General features: G+C 41.3%; 1 protein-coding gene across 4 annotated transcripts in view; it reads left to right on the top strand.

Moving 5' to 3' along the window:
- The window catches only part of TGFB2 (transforming growth factor beta 2), an 84,103-nt gene extending 69,109 nt beyond the window's left edge, over positions 1 to 14,994 (top strand). For 2 of the 4 annotated variants that reach the window (XM_067027764.1, XM_059056012.2), the window contains 5 exons: positions 5,052 to 5,184; positions 5,308 to 5,418; positions 7,269 to 7,331; positions 8,701 to 8,854; positions 12,183 to 14,993. In XM_067027764.1, the coding sequence (XP_066883865.1) occupies positions 5,052 to 5,184; positions 5,308 to 5,418; positions 7,269 to 7,331; positions 8,701 to 8,854; positions 12,183 to 12,207 (486 nt within the window). In that variant the 3' untranslated portion in view covers positions 12,208 to 14,993. Of the gene's footprint in view, positions 1 to 5,051; positions 5,185 to 5,307; positions 5,419 to 7,153; positions 7,332 to 8,700; positions 8,855 to 12,182 lie in introns of all 4 variants that reach the window. The other 2 variants (XM_059056000.2, XM_059055992.2) reach the window with 2 other exon arrangements.
- Positions 14,995 to 15,887: the final 893 nt, after the last annotated feature.

A 15,887-nucleotide genomic window follows, 5' to 3' on the forward strand; every position in this document is an offset into this window, starting at 1 on the left:
AACTCCCCATTACCACTACCCCCAGCCCCTGGTAACCTCTAATTCTACTTTATACCTTCATGAATCTGCCTATTCTAGTTACCTCCTATAAGTGAAATCGTACAATATTTGCCCTTTTGTGTCTGGCTTATTTTACTTGGCATAAAGTTTTCAAGCTTCATCCATGCTGTAATATGTCAGCATTTCATTACTTTTCATGGCTGAATAATATTCTATTGTGTGTATATACTCCATTTTGTTTATCCATTTATCTGTTGATGGACACTTGTGTTGTTTTCATCGTTCAGCTATTGTGATTAATGCTGCTATGAACATTGGTGTACAAGTATCTGTTTGAGTCCCTATTTTCAATTCTTTTGGGTATATACCTAGCAGTAGAATTGCTAGATCATATGGTAATTTCATATTTACCTTTTTTGAGGACCCACCAAACTGTTTTTCAAAAACAATTTTTTTTTTAAGCAACTTGTCTTTATGAAGACTTTCTAAGGCATTCACAGCTTGTTTCTCACAGAAGCAACAGCTCTCTTTACGTTTGGTTCTATATTTCATCAGTTCCTAGACCATCTAATTAACTTGTATAATTACAATGTCGTGGATTCCCCGGTGGTCCAGTGGTTAAGACTCCACACTTCCAATGCGGGGGGCGCGGGTTCGATCCCTGGTCTGGGAGCTAAGATCCCGCATGCTGCGTGGTCAACAAAATACAATATCAAGTCCAACTATCATAAACAGGTTTAGAAACATATACAATTGATACTTGCTAAGCATGCAACTCACCTGCTAAGAGCAGAAGTCCTTGGAACATACTAGAGAGTAGCTTTTGGGCAATAAGCCCCAGGGTGCTCTGGGCATCAGCCAATTCCTATTACAGAACAAATGGAGAATATTGGTTAATCTGTCCAGTCAAATGGAGGCCAGTTAAGAGAGCTTTTACCATTCAATTACATTACCTTTGTCATGATAAGATATATAAAGGAATTTAGAAATGACTGACTGTGGCTCTAGAAAAAAAAAACAAAAAACAGCCGCACATTCAGGACTGTTAACATTCAATACACTTGTCGTTGGGGGACTGGAGAAGGGCACACAGCAAGGGCTAAAATAGCATGGGAAGTTGACCAAGGTCCTCATGTTTGTATCAACTCTTGAATTTAAGAAAGTTCTAATCGATAAGAGCCGTAGGTTAATTTTCTTCCCTTACAACTTCACTTAGCATGGGTGATAAACGGAAGATAAACAAAGAATAGGGAGATCGTGCCTATTCTTAGAAAGAAAATACCTTTCAGGTTAAGATCAAGAGTTGAGGATATGGGGAGGGGGAAGGGTAAGCTGGGACGAAGTGAGAGAGCGGCATGGACATATATACACTACCAAACGTAGGGTGGATAGCTAGTGGGGAAGCAGCCGCGTGGCACAGGGAGATCAGCTGGGTGGTTTGTGAGTGGGATAGAGGGGTGGGATAGGGAGGGTGGGAAGGAGGGAGGAGCAAGAGGGAAGACATATGGGAACATATGTATATGTATAACTGATTCACTTTGTTGTAAAGCAGAAACTAACACACCATTGTAGAGCAATTATACTCCAGTAAAGATGTTAAAAAAAAAGAGAGAGAAACAACTTTGGGATGTGATTAGAAGGTTTTCCAGGCAGTTCTGAAATGAAATCACCAAGCTGTAGGAGGAGTACTTTTATACAGCATCATCCATCCTTGTTGGCGACCCAAATGATTAAAGGTTTGGGAAATTGCCCCTCTAAATATGGGCTAAAGGAACTGGGTTTATTTAGCTTAGAGAGGGAGACTGAGCGTGCTGAGGGGGACTTAATAATAGTCTCCAAGAATATGAGGGATATTCTATGAGTGATGGAAAGCAGCTGTTTCCTGTTTCCACTGAGGGCTGGATAAGAAAGAATAGAGTTAAATTGCAACAAGTGGGTTTAAGAACTACTTGGCCATAAAGTTCAAGACAACAAACCCACAAGACCAAAGTCACTTGTCTGTTTCAGAATTATGTAGCTCACTAGCTATCTTGCTTGGGTGGTTTCAACTGGCCTGTTCTTGAACTAGTAAAAAGATATGGAGGACCTTTCACCTGTGTGAGAGTGTGAAGCTGTCCGGTGTCAGAACCTACCAGTGTTCTGTGGCTGAGGAAGCACTTATCTTCTAAGGAGATTTAAAAAGAAAAAAAAAAAAATTCAGAATCTCTTCGCTCCCCCTTCATCTGATTTTAAAGCCAGATAATCTAGATTTTCTTCTTCTGTATGAGATGAAAAATTTCCATAGATTTGCCAGTGTGTGTTTTTTCCTGCCCACTTGGTCAATGTGGTCACGACTTTAAAAATAAAGTTCTGTGGGGCTTCCCTGGTGGCGCAGTGGTTGAGAGTCCGCCTGCCGATGCAGGAGACACGGGTTCGTGCCCCGGTCCGGGAAGATCCCACATGCCGCGGAGCGGCTGGGCCCGTGAGCCATGGCCGCTTGGCCTGCGCGTCCGGAGCCTGTGCTCCGCAAAGGGAGAGGCCACAACAGTGAGAGGCCCACGTACCGCAAAAAAATAAATAAATAAATAAATAAAGTTCTGTGTTTTTTTTTCAAACACTGCGCCACCAGGGAAGCCCCAAGTTCTGTGTTTTTAGTGAGATTGTGTATACACGTACATGTGTATACATACATGTATATAGGCATGTGTGTGTATATATGGTGTCTTAAGATATGACATGTATACACATGTATCTCATAGTTATTGTAGATATTTGATGTATGATATAGATATATATTTATCATATGTAATTAATTCAACAATGAAAGCAATGTCCCATTCTAGACAGTGTGTCTGTGTGTTAGGGATATGAAGATGAATAAGATATACACCATGCTACTTAGGAGCAAAGCAAATAAATACACAAAGCATTATGAAATAATGCATCATTATAGAAAGGCAGGTAGGGGAAGAAATTTAAAGACAGAAAAGTGAGTTTGGGGAATGTTACTAGTCTTCAGTCAACGAGGCAGATGGAAATGCCTGGAACAACTTCTCATCTGTTCTTTCACCATTGTTATCCTGTGTTAGGTGAATTTTACTGTTTATTCTGAATTGGATAAGGGGGTGTCTTATTTGCCCAACTAGCAGTGTTTTCGAGGCAAGGTTTCATTTCCAGAGGATTGACTGCTCTTAGGTTATACCTGGAAAATTATAAGTTTTTATCAGCATTAACTGTGTACGGGATATTCCACGTGGGATATTTTCATCTTGTACCAACATTTACTATAAGCTTATTAGAAATGTTTGCCTTTGTCGTTGAGTGTTCTCTGGTGTCTGGGAAGGGGTGGGGTGGACCGTAATCCAGCCCTGACTCCTGCAACTCTTTTGGTCTCCAAAAATCCAGCATTGAAGGAGGAAAAATGACCTGGGGTTGCTTGAACTCACTCATTCACTGTGAAGCTCTGGGCAAGTTACTTAACCTCGCTGAGTCTCACTTTCCTTCATCTACCTGACAAGAATGTTTTCAGGACTAAATTAAATGCAATAGTATGCTCCAAGCTCAGAGCTCCTGTGCCCGGCCCTTAAGTCATTGATTCACAAAGGGCATCTCTTGCCTATGGTAGCATCATGATTGCCTCTAGATTCTCTTCCCTCGTGGGCTTTGCTGGACCTTAGGGGCAGGTTTGTGGGGTAGGGTTGGTCTAAAATTCATGAGGGCACCCGAAGTCCAATTGTATGATTTTGTTCCCCTTTTCTATACTTACTCAATACAGGGAAAAAAAAAAAAAAAAAAAAAAAGTCCACTATAATGCCAGATGTTCCAGGAAGCGTTTGTTGTCAAACTACTTGAAACAAATGATGTGCACACATGGAAGGAAAGTGCGTTGTAAAATCAGCAGGAAGATTATGCTTTTTTTTTTTTTTTACAAGGTTTAAAGGAGAATAAATCAGTCTTCTAGATATGCAGGTAGCCATTTAATAGACATTGATTAAATCGAGTGCTGTGCTTTGAAATGATATCAAATTGAAGACATGATCCTTGCCTTGGGAGGGTTTATGAACTTGTTGGAGAGACCAAACATGTATATACGAAATGACCACAGAACGGTTAGACTCCGTCTCAGGAAAGGAAGTATAAAACAACAGGGCTTGAGCCCGTAAGTACTGAGGAAAGGCAGGATACAGGTTTGGGTAGGGATAATATAGTTCTTGGAGGCTTAGGGTCGTGGTTTGACGGGTTCATAAAACAGTATCATTTAAAGACAGACAAAATTAAAAAAAAAATCCAACCTAAAATGTTCACTTCCTATAGAAACCTAAGAACATACTGCAGTTACTCTTAACTTATCTGAAATAAATGCATCCTTCTAAATTCTCAGCGTTCAGGCTGATTTCCTTTCAAACTCCCCCTTCACACCGTGCCAGACTGCCCCTGGCCAAATTTGTTCTTCGTCTGCGGGATATGGATATCTTTATAAATCATGACAAGTCACAGGGAGGGTCAAAATCCCAGCTCGAGACCTACTTCAAAAGCTGAGACGTGCCACATATGTTAATGGCGGTGGATCTAGGAACCAAGCTTAGGACCTTTCTCTCTCTATTACAAGAAGATTTATAATTCAGAGCCTTCTGAGTGAGGGTGAGCCTGGATCCTCTGACCTGGACCCGTCCTCCAGCCGCTGCCCACATCCCAGCTCCCCAAATGAAATAAGCAGGGAAGCAGGACAACAAAACCATTAACTTAATAGCGTAGAATTTATGGCTGAAATCTTGCAAAGCTTATGTCAGCAGAGGAAAATAATTACTGTCACTTTCTTTGAGACACTTGGCTTTATGGTTCCTGTCACCTTTATCATAACACACAGCTGATTTAGTAGCTCTGTTTTTCATGGCAGATGGCCTGGTGTTATGTTTTTATGCATGTGGACATGCTAGTGAGATGACAATACATGGATAGACTGGAGTGGGACTAAATTTAGATAATGCACTGGAATACTGTTAACGGTTTGGATTTAGTCACGCTGTCAGTATGCCAGCTGAGCTTTTTTCACTTGCCCTCTCCTCCTCTAGATTCTCAAATCCAAAGATTTAACATCTCCAACCCAGCGCTACATCGACAGCAAAGTCGTGAAAACCAGAGCAGAGGGCGAATGGCTCTCCTTCGATGTCACTGATGCTGTGCACGAATGGCTCCACCATAAAGGTGACCACCGCCCTCTGTTCTCCTCCTTCGATGTTCAGTGATCCTAAGTTATTGCAAGTCGATTGCAGATTGAGGGGTATTAGATGCACAGACAAATGACCTCCTTGACTTAATGTTTTCCAGACAGGAATCTGGGATTTAAGATAAGTTTACACTGTCCCTGCTGCACCTTTGTACCGTCGAATAATTACATCATCCCCAACAAAAGTGAAGAACTAGAAGCGCGATTTGCAGGTAAACTGAAACTGGGGAGTATACGGTGGGGGAGGGAAGGGCCTCTGTTGATAATCTCCTGGGGGCGATGAGGTCAGTTTGCATGTGAAAATGAGATTGCTGGGTGAGGCCTGGGGAGTTTCATTTGTTTGGGGAAAGATATACGACCGGCAGAAAGGATTGGAAGAAAGGGATTCCTTCCCAGTTTACGCTGCTCGATGCCCCGTGATGACTTGGCAGTACTAACGGACAGACTTAGCAACCTTCCAGACTCTTAAATAGCCTCTTCAGCCCTTTATTCTTCACTTGAGCAAACCTACATTCCGTCTATGCTAATATTATAGAAGAAGATCACATGCATTCGAGGACATCCATTGATCGTCCCCCCAAACCCAACGGCGTTGGGAAGCCACCACCGTCTCTCACAGAGGACGTCCTCTCCCACCACAGCCTCTGTAACTAACCTGACCTGTACCAGAACACACCCCTTTTCCTAGCTGATGCCCAATATTCCAAGTGGCTTCCTTATCAGACTTTCATGATAGTTTATAAACACATAACAAGGCTTTAGTTGCCCCCCTAGACTTGCCCACCTTTTAGTGAATTAGCCAAAGGTCAAAGAGGATGAGGAGGGCTTCCCTGGTGGCGCAGCGGTTGGGAGTCCGCCTGCCGATGCGGGGGACGCGGGTTCGTGCCCCGGTCCGGGAAGATCCCACGTGCCGCGGAGCGGCTGGGCCCGTGAGCCATGGCCGCTGGGCCTGCGCGGCCGGAGCCTGTGCTCCGCAACGGGAGAGGCCGCAGCAGTGAGAGGCCCGCGTATCACACACACACACAAAAAAAAAAGAGGATGAGGAGATGCCAAGGGTTCAGGGCATGTCTTATGTTAGATAACAAGTCGTTGGAGGACGAGAGGTGAGAGGGGAGTCTGGACCAATTGCGGGTGCAGCACGGGCTCCACACCACCAGGTGAGGGAGCTGACGGCCCTTTCCTAACTCAGCCCACCTGGGACCTCCATCCATTGGCAGAAGCCTCCAGTGGGCCTTGCTCGTGGAAGAATACTCCCAGCGGTCTAGAGATTTATTTCAGTCTCGGACCTAGTCATCATTCTCTAGAGTATGGAGATTAAATGCTTAAGCAGGCGGTCTCCTGAGTGCGCTCTGAGGAGCTCGGGTTTCTCCATCTCCGATGGAATCAGGAAGGTGTTGAGGACGTCATAAAATCAATGCAAAACCCCTTTCTTCACAGCTTCCCCAAATAGCATTAGGTAAGGGTGGGTGACTTCTGTTTCACTTGAACCTCATTCACTGCAATTTAGTGTAAGTCTCAGTTTTAGGTTCATCAGGGAAGTCTTTTGACTTGAGCAGTCCTAGGAAGAGAGGGGACCCCAGCGGGTGACACGTCCTACGGCCGTGTCATCAGTCGTTGAGGGGTTGAGCACAGCCTACACTGAGGACTGACTAAAATAAACAGTGGAGATTGCCCTTGGATCAGTGGTCAAAGACTTCTTCTGTAGTGACTTTCATAACCAACAGGCCCTGCCTTGGACACTGAACTGCCTTCTGACAAGAGCCCCATTTAGCCGTGTTCCTTGTCACCTGCACTAGTCCTATCCATTGCCTTGGGGAGTGAGCCAGCTGCCGCTGTGTGGTCATCACTGCTATTTGTGACAATAGACAAAGGAAAAAAAAAAATATGGCTGATTCTATTTGATGAAGGTGAAGCTAAATGTTTATTACCCGAATGCATTTTTTCAAGGTATTGATGGCACCTCCACATATACCAGTGGTGATCAGAAAACAATAAAGTCCACTAGGAAAAAAAACAGTGGGAAGACCCCACATCTCCTGCTAATGTTGTTACCCTCCTACAGACTTGAGTCACAACAGTCCAACCGGCGGAAGAAGCGTGCTTTGGATGCAGCCTATTGCTTTAGGTAAAGGAAATAAAAAGAAAACAAAAAGTAACTGTGTTTGTTTAACTTTTGTACTGCCTTTGCCCCCCCCCCTTTTTTTTTTTTTACTAAAAATGGACTTGAACTGCAACTTATTGCATAAAACCAGGACTAGAAAAGTAGAGCCATCGTATTTCGTAACATCATCCTTTCCAGAGGTTTAAACAGTTATTTCTATGCTGTATTCATCAGTTCTTTAGCAATGAATCTACTGTGAAGGGAGAAAACTAGCCCCCTGAACTTTTTCCCCAGATCCATCCCTCCGAAGCACTTTGGGGCTGAAGAAGAAAAGGAGCTGTCTGCTCCCCAGAGCAAAGTTAGGTTTATTTGAGGTGCAGGATGGTGGGTCCCTAACTGGGGAGACTCACCACCTGTAGAAGCCTTCACTCTCCCCACAAGGTACCCATGGTCAAACCTGCTTCACAGTTAACAGTGATGAGAGAGACAGAGGAAGGATGCTATTTGTAGTGTCTTTTACTAGAGAATATGAGAAAGGAGGGTAACACAAATTTATCTCCCATTTCCACATGAATTCACGGAGGGAAAGTGTGAATGTTCTTCTGTATTTTTTTTTCTTTTTCTTTTTTCTTTTGGCCGTGCCACAGGTGCAGCTTGCGGGGGCCTTAGTGGCTTGTGGGGATCTTAGTTTCCTGACCAGGGATTGAACCCGTGCCCCCTGCATTGGGGGCGTGGAGTCCTAACCACTGGACCACCAGGGAGTTCCCCTTTTCTGTGGTTTCTTAGCAAGCCTGGTAGGAGCTGCGGGGTGGTGAGGGGTCCTCACTGATAAAGTGCTCAAAGTGTCTGAGTTCACAAGAAAAAGGGTGTTTTTTGGTTGCCAGAGCCAGTGGTTGCTCTAAGCAAGACTCCGTGTTTCTTGATCTCTGGTTCATTCCTAAGCCAGGAACAGGAAATGAAATAAAAGATTTCATCTCAAAGGAAAATGCCTTAGATTGTTCTCTGTAAATACCTATTGTACTTCATCCATTTTGCATTTGAAAAGGCAGTAGAGGTTGGAGGGCAAAACTGTGCACTGTAGGTTGGAAGGGGCTTGGTCTCCGTCTGCTACGTCTCTGCTTATATCTCATCATTCAAGGGAAGGGTTTGAATTTTGAGGTCACAGATAAGCGGGTCGGGGCATAGAACTCGCAAGGGAGTCCAGCGAATCACCGTCACACCTCATCATGACAGTCTCTTGAGATTGCAGTTCAACCATTAAAACCTGGCCCGTGGTATTTGCTCATACATATTTGTTGAATAAATGAACGAGTCATTTTCCTGGTTTGGGATGAGGGGTGGGCGACTGGGGTGAAATCAGCTTTAAAATCTCCATTGCTCTTTCTTTTATCAGAAATGTGCAGGATAATTGTTGCCTACGCCCACTTTACATTGATTTCAAGAGGGATCTTGGGTGGAAATGGATACATGAGCCTAAAGGGTACAATGCCAACTTCTGTGCTGGAGCGTGCCCATATCTGTGGAGCTCAGACACTCAGCACAGTAGGGTAAGTGCGGGCCTCACTTGTCTCTTCTTTTCTTGGGCTGCTAATATGTACCTGCTGATAATATTTCCACATGAATTCTAAATAGCCTGGTGCCCTTTTGTCATCACACGTAAATGGGTGCTGGAGACACCCTTTTGAATGATGAGAAAAAAATGTAAGCTGTAGGTGAACTCAGAAAGTGACACTGATGAGTTAGGACAGTAGGTCTGGCCTTCCCAATTAGATTACAAGCAACTTGAGGACAGTTTAATTTTTTCTTTGTTTTATATTCTAACAGCTGTAAGCATAAATAGGTAGGATCAATATACCACTTAGTGTCATGTGCTGTTAAGATGTGCAGGGACCCAGGTCTCCAGCTCAAAAAGGATCCGTTATCACCTCCATCAGGGACTGTCATATTTGAAAGAGCATTGAGGACTTCAGTAGCTGCTTTGACAGAGTGACTCACTAGTGTATGACAGTTATAAAATCATTTAACTTCTCTAAACCTCAGTTTTCTCATCAGTAAAAAGGAATGTCTGTAATAAAAATTATTTTTGAAATAATAATGTCCAACTTGAGAGTGGACGTGAAAAACATAAAGATGATATATGTAACAGGGATTTGAAAATCAGTATCTCCCAGTCTTTTTGAATATAACCCAAAGTAAATGAGAATCTGAATATTTTATTAAGTTACTTTAATGAGGAATGAAGGCTAATTCAGAAGGCAGGTCCTAGATTGGATGCCATGGGATCCCAGTCCAGATTAGCAAAGACTTTTTCTATGTAGTAATGATATTTGTCCAAATGCTTCTTCCTGGTGCCTAGTCATGTAGGATTTTTAGAGATGGAAAGGACTTCATAAGTTATCTTGTCCCATCCTGTAGTAGTATATGTAAAATAAATAAACAACAAGGACCTACTGTATAGCACAGAGAACTATACTCAATATTTTGTAACAATGTATAAGGGAAAAGAATCTGAAAAAGAATACACACACACACACACACACACACACACACACACACACACACACACATAACTGAATCACCTTGCTGTATACCTGAAACTAACACAACATTGTAAATCAACTATACTCCAATAAAAATATAGAATAAAATGAAATAATTAAAATAAAATACAAAAAAATAATAGGCTCTCTTGTTCAAACCTTTCATTTTTTTAAAGAAATTAAAGTCTGGATCAAGTAGATGAGTTGCCCAGGAGCAAACAGTTGGTGACAAACCAGAGCTCGGAACGCAGGCCTTCTTGTTTTATAACCAGGCCTTTGTTCACTTCGTCTTAGAGTTTAATTCCTGAAATGTGGCTACACATTGGGGTTATGCCTCTGTAAATCTCCTTATTAAAGAAACACTAGAAAAATTGCCTTCACTGCAGGATAGGAAAATGAATCTCCTGCCAAAAAGGTCACTTAATGCGTTCAGCTGAACTCAAGGGTTTGGGGGATATCAATTATTTTAGATAATCTGTATTGTAAAATTCCTCTTGAATTCAGCTGAAAAAATCTTGTGTTGGTGGAGCATGAAGTCTGTTTATTGATAAATGCTTACCTATGCTAAACTTTCAATTGACAAATACGGCCCCTCTTCCTTCAGCTGTTTTCCTGACACCCTGGAGATTTTGGCTCTCTGGGCTGACCACGTGCTTGGCCACGTGAGGGAAGCCTGTTCATGCCTGTCCCTTGGTCTGAGCTCTTTGGCCAGGCTGCTTCAGCTGGGCTGTGGCAACAGTAGCTGTAATGTGGGCAAGACCCAGTTGCCAAGTAGAAACATAATTCTCCTCCCTGATACACAGAGGGAGTGTGTGAAGGCTGAGACCACGCTTGTTTTTCAAGGAGAGAGGAAGAATCACTGTCATGGTCACAAATATGTGGTTTGGACAGTTACCCCAAAAGCCAGAGGAAGCTAAATAAAGTAGTCAGTGTTGCTGTGCTGAACAGATCTTCTGTCTTAGGCTGAAAACATTGCAGTGAATCTCGAGGAAAAGGTCACTCGCTGTTTGATTAACACATTAATGGCCTCCTTGGAAATGTCTCTTCATCATCACTGGGGAAGCTCCATACTTCCGTTGGTAGAAGTCACATACCCCTTTGATATAGGATGGGGTTAAAGGTATAGCGCTAACCAGAGAACTTTCTTTTCATTCTAAGACTGACTATTCACTCCTCCAACTTAGCAACTACCATTTACCACATGGAAAGCTAAATGGAAGGTTGATTATTATTATTATTTTAAGAAAAATGTAACAAAGTGAATAATTAAGAATATAGATTACTTCTGAGGTCGTTCTTAGCGTGATTGTATTTATGAAGCAATGAAAAATGAAAAGACTTTGATCTTTTTTTTTTAAATGAAAATTTAGGTGACATTAAATTGGCCTGAGAAGACACTTAGCCTAGGAAGATTTCACACTGCAGACAGGTGTCTTTTGCTCTACCTAAGGGTAGATTAAAGCTCTGATGAGAGTTTTAATAACAAATGCTATTCTCCTGTTTATCCATGTATTCATTTCTTCACCTAGCATGTGAGTCTTGTTTTGATTTTGTCCAGAGAAGACTCACTAGGGCTATAAGGTTAAAAAAAAGAGTTGTGTAGAGTCCCTGACCTCAAGCGAACTCTTCATCTAGGTGGGGATTGAAACTACTCATGAAACAACTTCAGTTACAAAGAAGTGTAGACACAAGGCGGAATACCAAGTCTGGTATTTGGACCAAGTTTTCTGAGGCCCTGGGAAGTATGGACAGCAAAGTAGTGATCAAACTAAAGAGTCGGGCTTCCCTGGTGGCGCAGTGGTTGAGAGTCCGCCTGCCGACGCAGGGGACACGGGTTCGTGCCCCGGTCCGGGAAGATCCCACATGCCGCAAAACGGCTGGGCCCGTGAGCCATGGCCGCTGAGCCTGCGCGTCCGGAGCCTGTGCTCTGCAATGGGAGAGGCCACAGCAGTGAGAGGCCCACGTACTGCAAAAATAAATAAATAATAAATAAATAAATACAAACAAACAAAAAACTAAAGACTCCTTGGAAAAACTGGAAAATCTGTTGAATGAGCAATTTTGTCTAATCTGACTTTTACAGAAGTATTTGTTTACAATGTATGAGAAAAGGATTCTGTAGGAAAATGGTGAATTCAGGGATTCCTCAGGACACCTACCCATTTGACTATAATTGGAGAATAAATAAAGGAAAGTGTAAGCCCCAAATAATCTAAATTGCCTACTCAGTGCTGTGACTGATAAGATAACCATGTGCGATGGTTCTATTAAAAAATAATTGCCTGGTTTTTTTGGTCTTTTCCTATGTTTTCTTTCTTCTCCTGTGTCCTTTCAGGTTCTCAGCTTATATAATACCATAAATCCAGAAGCATCTGCTTCCCCTTGCTGCGTGTCCCAGGATTTAGAACCGCTCACCATTCTCTACTACATCGGCAAAACACCCAAGATTGAACAGCTTTCTAATATGATCGTAAAGTCTTGCAAATGCAGCTAAGATTCTTGGAAAAGTGACAAGACGATAATCACACAGTGATGATGATAATGATGATGATGATGATGATAGTGACAAAGGCAATGTTTGTAACAAGAAAACACGAGAGAGCCTTGCTTCATCAGTGTTTAAAAAAAATTTGAAAAAGCGGTACTAGTTCAAACACTTCGGAAGTTTGTGTTCTGTTTGTTAAAACTGGCATCTGAAACAAACAAAAAAAAAAGTTGAAGGCTTTATTCTATATTTTACCTACTCTGTAAGTGAGAGAGACAAGAAGCAAAACCTTTTTTCTTGAGAAAAAAAAATAAACACTGGAAGAATTTGTTAGTGTTAATTATGTGAAAGAAAAAAAAAAAAAAAACAGGAAAATCCCGTTAAGTGGAGTTGCTGTACATACGTTTTTATCCCACGCCTCACTTGATTTTTCTGTATTGCTATGCAATAGGCATCCTTCCCATTCTTACTCTTAGAGTTAACAGTGAGTTATTTATTGTGTGTTACTATATAATGAACATTTCATTGCCCTTGGAAAATATAACAGGTGTATAAAGTGGAGACCAAATACTTTGCCAGAAACTCATGGATGGCTTAAGGAACTTGAACTCAAACGAGCCAGCAAAAAAAAAAGAGGTCATATTAACGGGATGAAAAATGCAAGTGACATATTATATGACCGAGCAAGTCTGCATGAAGAAAAGACCCTGCAAACACATGCTCTCTACCAACTGCCGGAGGAAGCTTCTTGTAAGGTTCAAAACTGAAAAGCCTGTTAATAAAGGAAACTTTCGGTCAGAATAAGTCTGTAAGAATTTTTTTTTTCCTTTTTAATTGTAAATGGTTCTTTGTCAGTTTAGTCAACCAGTGAAATGTTGAAATGTTTTGATATGTACTGGTCAAACTTCAGACCTTAAAGTATTGCTGTATAGCTATGCTCTAGATTTTTCCTTCATTTCGGTGTATGTAACCATACCTATATTACTACAATAGATGGGTATAGAAGCCAGTATAATTGGAAACACAGCTGCAGATCTCTTTTGCAAACGATGAAATCAAAACATTAACTACTTTATGTGTAATGTATAAATTTTTACCATATTTTTAATGTTCTGTAATAATGTCAACTCTGATTTAGATTGGACTTACTTAAATTTGGGCGCTTTTTAATGATAGTTCGGAATTGTGTGTTTCCTTTAGCTGGCCAGTACTTTTGAGTAAAGCCCCCCTGTATTTTGACTTGCACTACAAATACATGTTTGATAGTATTTGTTCCACCTGTGCTTTTGCATTGTCCATTATTATGACATAAGCTACCTGAGTCCACTTGTCCTTTTTTTTTCTTTTATAAAAAGACATCGTTTTCCTTCATTTTCTAAGCATCATTACTAATCAGTTCAGACATTAACAATCTTCTATTTTAGGGAAATTGGGGATTATAGATACATAGATAATTGAGGTGAAATGTTTTAGTTTTAGCAAGGGCGTAAGGATCTGACTGGAACTCAGAATCTTGGTGACTGGGTTAAGAAGGGTTTCTCTAACTTGGTTTAATCAGTATTTGCACAGAATTCTACTGTTATAGAAGAGCACACAGCTCATAGGAAACACCTTTTTCTTTCATCGAGTTTTTAGTGTTCAGGGAGAAATGGAAGGATTTACATTTTAGTTGATTTTTTTTTTTTTTTTTTTTAAGGAAGAAAAAAGCCCAGGTCAGCATAAGTCATTTAGTTTATTTCACTGAAGTTAAGGTTTTTATAGATGTTCTTTGAAGGTTGAAAAGGCACTAGGCAAATTCTCCCATGATCAAAAAATCCTTTCTTTCCTCTGAATGAGAGTTATCAAATCAGAGGTTAGAATTTACCTTGCAGCAATACATGATTTGCCACATTTTTGCAGAGGAGGTAACCTTATGTCAGGGGTTGTAGGATATGTCACTTTGTCAGTTGTCTCTTATTTAGCTTTAGGATAACAATTAATAGTAAGTCAATGGAATATTTGCAGTTTTACCTAAAGAGCGGCACAGTGAGGTGTGAATCCAGAGTGAAGTTAGTTGTTTGATATAGTGTACTTCTTTTTTGGAATTTCCTGACCATTATTAAAACGACAAATTGGATTTGTTTGAAAACTGGAAAAGCAAGAGATAGGATGCCACAATACCAAACAACCCTTGGGTTGGAAGTAACCCAATCCCAGATTTGAGTGTGTTGATTTTTTTTTTTCTCTTCCACTTTTCTATCCATTCTACATAAATCACTTTTATTTCTGCAGGTATTTTCCTCTCAGATAGAATGACATTTTGTTTTGTATTATTTTGTCTTTCCTCATGAATGCACTGATAATATTTTAAATGCTCTATTTTAAGATCTCTTGAATCTTTTTTTTTTTTTTTTAGTTTGGGGATTTTATAAGGCCTTTATTTCCCATAAGTAAATATTGCTATGAGAGGGGAGGGAGTGGGGAAAATGTTAGTATGTGGGTGGGGTTGGCCTGCAGTTTTTCTGTGATAAACAGCAATACGATTTTATGGTTGGCATGATTTTTTTTTAATGGAACATAAGAATAGCTGTTTTGTATTTTGATGACTGATTACGCTGTATTTTAACACAATGTATGTCTGTTTTTGTGGTGCTCTAGTGGTAAATAAATTATTTCAATTATATGTCGATGTGTTTTTCCTGTCCTGGTATCATCCTGGAGACTAGAGAACACTTCTGATTCAGGGACCATGATCTCAAGCTAGAAAAGTCATACCAGCTTTAAGATCGTGCTTTTTTTTTTTTTCCTCAGAGAGATTCAGTCCAGAGATGTCATGCTTTAGAGTTCCAGAGCCAGGATATATCTATCAAGGCCTGAAGAAAGTCCTGTGCAGTCTTTTTATTCCCTTGTTTATTGCTATTTGGTAATTGTTGGAGATTTAGTTTCCATCCAGCTTGACTGTCTACCAGAAAAAAAATTCAGAGAGTTGTCTGGACCATGCTTTGGCTTTCTAATCCTATGGTCTGCCAACCCCAGGGCCAAAAGAACTGGTCTAGACAGTATCCCCTGTAGCCCCCTAACTTGGATATTTGCTGAGCCAGCCAGATATAACAAGAGCCATGTGCTTTGGGGGGTTGGTCTTTGAGACCAGCTACTCCTCTATTTCTCCCCTAGCGCTGCACCAAAAAACCCCTATTCCCGCAAACTTCCTTGGCTGTTCCCTGCAAGACCAGACTTTGCAAGTGAGTTGCCAGTCTTCCAATAAATCAGAGTAATAAAAAAAGTCGTTGTGGCTCCATCTGGCTTTCCTGCTTTATCTAATGAAAGAACGAGTTTGTGCCTGTTGTCTAAACATCACCTAGAAACAAACCGTCCATTCAAACGTCTAGGTAGAACAGAAGACAGTTCCCTTTTCTACACTCTGTGTTTCATCTTAAGTGTTTCACTTAAAAACAATTCGTTCGTGCTTCTCTGCAGAGGGCCAGTACCAGGCCTATCACCCCAGCCCCCACCACCTTTATTTGAAGTGTGAGAATAAGAGGGTATCATAGGGTCATGAAAAGAGTCACCTAAGAG

The sequence above is a fragment of the Kogia breviceps genome, chromosome 1 (genome assembly GCF_026419965.1).
Source record: "Kogia breviceps isolate mKogBre1 chromosome 1, mKogBre1 haplotype 1, whole genome shotgun sequence".
Lineage (NCBI taxonomy): Eukaryota > Metazoa > Chordata > Mammalia > Artiodactyla > Physeteridae > Kogia > Kogia breviceps.